At 34.8% G+C, this 4,680-nt stretch overlaps 1 protein-coding gene across 1 annotated transcript; it reads right to left on the reverse strand.

Annotated features, from left to right (window-relative positions):
* Nucleotides 1-634: 634 nt before the first annotated feature.
* Nucleotides 635-4,680, reverse strand: LOC122594126 (eukaryotic translation initiation factor 3 subunit G-like). The gene is made up of 2 exons (XM_043766602.1): nucleotides 4,239-4,680; nucleotides 635-1,324 (listed from the first exon to the last, which is right to left on the reverse strand). The coding sequence occupies exons 1-2, from the start codon at nucleotides 4,591-4,593 to the stop codon at nucleotides 789-791; spliced, it is 891 nt and encodes a 296-aa protein (XP_043622537.1). The 5' UTR covers nucleotides 4,594-4,680; the 3' UTR covers nucleotides 635-788.

Genomic DNA, 4,680 nt, shown 5'->3' on the forward strand with positions numbered 1-4,680 from the left:
TGCTTACTGAATTTCATGATATTTTTGTAAACTGGGTTAGCTGTATGCAAAGGTCTAAAAAGTAAAAAAAAATAAATAAAACACAAAAAACTGACTAGCGGAGTTAACATTCCATGGTGAAAACGGTATGCACATAGCAAATCATTAAAAATTAAAATCCATCAGTTATTTTCAGAACATTTTCCTGACAAGAAAAGAGCTTTATACAAGGCAAGAACCAAAAAACCCTTTCAAATATCCATCATGGTGCTCGAATGTAGGACTTACATCAATAGCAACATAACAAACTACAGCAGGATTAAGACGATCTACAAGTATATAATTGTTCTACATCTAAAGAATAGATTGAGTGCAAACTGAAAACACATTTTATGAACTGGTGAACATAAAAAATCTAAAAAATCGACTACAAATGTCTGAAGTCTTTAGAATCATACAAAACTTCGTCACTGAAATTAGTTTGGCCCAATTTTCAAATGTGAAACTTGCATAGGCTGTTAGCTAAACATGTAGGAACCAAAATTTGTCCAACTGGTAATGATATATCAGCACTCGTCAGTTCAAAACTGGTAACTGAGTTAGGCACATACTCCTTATTGCAATTTCAAAAAACTACAAGAGGGGTCACAAACAATAACAGGGAACACCATAATTTGTACCAATAACACACATCTAGTAAAGTTAAATTATGCATGATAAATTTAACAAGACATTTTCAACAAGTCTTTGCTTACACACAAACAACTCTTAAAAGCACAAGCCCGAGTCTCAAATTCCGGCCAAAAAGACTAATTTGCCCTGGGAGCAGCCCATTCAACATTCAAGATAAGGTTATCATATCCATACCCATTGAGTTTAGCAATCGCTCTCTCTCCCTCTTCCCTCCTCACAAAATTGACAAACCCAAACCCTCGGCTCGTTCCGGTTTTCTGATCCATTGCAACATAAACACGAGATATGCTACCAAATGGACGGAACAGCTCCATCAAGTCGGGCTCTCGGGTGTCCTCTGAAAGGTTATTGACCCTAACAGAGTTCTCGTCATTCCTACGTCTCATGTCAGAACCAGCAGTGGTTCTTGCTGCACCAGGACGCAGGGTGGGTGGGACATATGCTCCTTTGGTGGGCCCTGAAGCTCCAGGGGGAGCTGAATCTGCAGAGCTAGGATTCTCGACAAATGTTTCACTTGGCTGTGCAAGATCTTTGTAGGGGCACTTTGAGGTCCAATGTTCACCTTTCTTTCCACACGTCCTACATACCATGAGAACGGCTCCACTTTTTGCTAATGGATCTCCGGATGCATTCGTGTCTTCGGTTTTGGAACCTATTACAATGTCAGAAAGACCAAAACATCAGACTCGTAAGGCAAGAGTGAATTAACAAAATAAAAATAAAAAAATCAAATAAAATGAACAATGGAGTAGATACAAAAAAATCAAATAAAATGAACACTCCTATCGAATTGGGTAAATTAACAAAATCATAACCTAGTGCTAATCAAAAGTTTGTTATCTTGAGCCCTATTCGAAAGCTGGATTGTAGCAAATTACAGCCCTATTCGAAAGCTGGATTGTTACTTCTAAAAAAAGTACCTTCTCCAAGTTGTCCCACTTGGCCACCTAGAAGGCCAGAATTCACTTTTTTGTTTAAAAAGTCAAATCACTTTATTTATATTTTGCAAAACTTTCAAAAAACTACTAAACATTCAGTAATATATAATGGAATCAACCGTTGGCATGCTTTAATAGTAATAAAAAACTACTCGTATAGTATTATAAAATGAAAAATTTCTGATTTAAATGAACCTACTTTTGATTTATTGTATGAGTAAAAGATTAGTAAAAGTAACGAGTCATTTCGACCCAGCCCATATTTTTAGGAGCATGCTATCACCCTGTGTAGCTTTTGACCCAAATCTGTTTTTGACCCGTTACTTACGTCCCGACCGATCAAAATATGTTTCTACTACTGCCGAAAGAGCTAGTAACTTATCTCCACATCCTAAACACTTAAAATAGACAGTATCATAAACTATGCATCTGTTCCAAAAGCGTTGATATATCCAATAAAATCCATCCAAACACTTCTATAGAGTTCAAAGCATTTATGTTATTCATAATACCTTTCGTAAATAATAAAATGAAATACATAACTTGCTCAAAAGCAAATATTACTCTAACGTATCTTACAGTACTAGACAAAAAATAATAATATTGGTCTGCTCAAAAGCAAATATTACTCTAGCGTATCTTACAGTACTAGACAAAAAATAATAATATTGGTAACTTGGTCTTTTTTCAAAACCCGTACCATGATAACTATCCATCTAAAACCAAAAAACCAACAACAAAAAAAATCCTATCTTGTTACATATAAGTATATAACCAAAACACCCAACCATTATATCACAATCTGTATCTATATATCTATATCTAGTGGTTTTCAAAAAATCCGAATCCGTGATTCGAAATATCAGAAAATCCGATCCGAAATTATCCGAAAAATCGGATATCCGGATTTTCGGATTCGGATATCGGATGAACTTTTCAAAAATTTCGGATTTTCGGATAATCCGAATATCCGAAAATTACTAATTTGGCTGGGCTGGATTTGCTACTATGATAAGGAATTGGGCCACTACCACTTGTTCAAGACATAGATCAAAAGAATATATCCCTAATTTCTCTTTTTACTTCATCTGCTCTTTTATTTTGCCCCATCGAGAGATTCACTGCATCTCTCTCTATCTTTGCACTTTTCCCTTTTCATCCATATATTCGATCTAATTTCTCAACCGCCCACCCTCGTTTAATTTATTACTTGTTCTTTTTACTTCAATGTTCAAACTACATCTCCATAATTTGTAAAAAGAGATGTTGTGAATGGTTGGTAAGCACAAAGCATTGAAAGGAAATAGTGGCGGTGGCTTGGTTGATAAAATGGTCATGGCTGTTGTTATTTGATATTGTTAAATCAATAGTTAATTATAATGAGAGAACCAAAATTCACAGTCACACACAATACATTAATGGGGTTTGGGAAACTCAGTGCCATAAATATGATGATATATGGGCATACAAGGATAAGAAAAGTGATGTAGCTGGATTTGGCATTTTGGCCTAAAGATTTTAACATATGTCGTTGTTGGTGGGTGCTATTTTTTTTATTTTTATTAATATAAATCTATTACTAAATAAAAGTTTTGGATATTCCGAATCCGAAATTTCGGATGTCTGATTTTCGGATATCTGAATTTTCAGATTTGGATTTCGATTGAACAAATCCACCATCCGAATTTTCGGATATCCTGATATCAGGTTTTGAACACCCCTGACTATATACGAAAAAGCATGAGATCCCTAATCCCTAAATCTTTAACGTAATGGCCTTAACACATATCCCATAAACTATATATTCACAAAAAAATCATTAAAAAATTCAACCTGATTACCTTATAGCCACTTCCCGGAAACACTATCCCAAAACCCGTATCTACAATTATATATATATATATCAATCAAATAATTATCTAGACCCTTAAATCTTTACCTTAAAACCACAGCGAATATCCCATCAAACATATATATACTACATATATCTCTATCTCTACTACATTATAAAGTATTTGTTCCCGCCAAAAATTTTCAACTTTCAACTTTTCAACCACTCATTTCCATCTCTCTCTCCAAATCATAAGCACTCATTTTTTTTTCCTCTTCTCCATAAATCATTTTAATCCTCTAATTCATTCAAAATCTTTTATTTCAAAAAGAGTACATCGATAAATTATAAAAATTATATGGGTTTTTCTTAAAATTTCATGCTCTTTCATTAGAGATGTCATTCAATATACTTTCGACAAAATTTTTAATCCGAGGGCGGAACCGTGCGGCTAAGGCATTTGGCTGTCACACTCTATGACCTATCACCTACTATGACTTATTACACTACCTATCACCCTAACCATCTCACCGCCACATGGGTATTTTCTCTCGTATAACAAATAATCACAAGAAATAACCAATACAAACATATAATATATATATATATATATATATATATATATTACTTTTAAAATAAGAATGGTGAGAACACGTTAAAAACATCATTTTGATGCATTAAAAGTCCATAAAACTAACATAGTGCATAACTAATTATAATTATTTAAGTGATTAACAACACATTGATTGTCCTATATATTTATATATATATATATATAAGAGATAGAGAAAACAAACCAGCGGCTTTAGGCCTTTCCAAGATAATTTCTTCAGTGGAAACCATAGTCAACCTAGCACCAACATCTTCATGAACAGCATCACCAAACTTACTCCAAGACCTTCTTTCTACAGCGCGTTTGCTCAAACGCGCGTTAGCTAGTTTCCTAACGCGCGTGGTGGTTGTAGTCTTGACCCTGTTTCCTTCATCATTAAACTTATATTCCACCACTTTCTTTATCCCGTGTTCGTCTGGCCCGATTATCTGCTTGGGTGGCAACAAGAAATCGTAATCGGTTCCGTCATCTTCTTCTTCTAACTCGCCCCATCTGGGTTTTTGCGGTGGTGGCGCGGTTGGGAGTGTTTCGATCGCCATGGCTGCTGTCTGTGGGGGATTTGAGAGAATTGAATAAAGTTGAAGTTGGGATTTTAGTGAGAAAAATTTAGGGTAGAAAGGAATAAT

Source organism: Erigeron canadensis, chromosome 3 (genome assembly GCF_010389155.1).
Source record: "Erigeron canadensis isolate Cc75 chromosome 3, C_canadensis_v1, whole genome shotgun sequence".
Classification (NCBI taxonomy): domain Eukaryota; kingdom Viridiplantae; phylum Streptophyta; class Magnoliopsida; order Asterales; family Asteraceae; genus Erigeron; species Erigeron canadensis.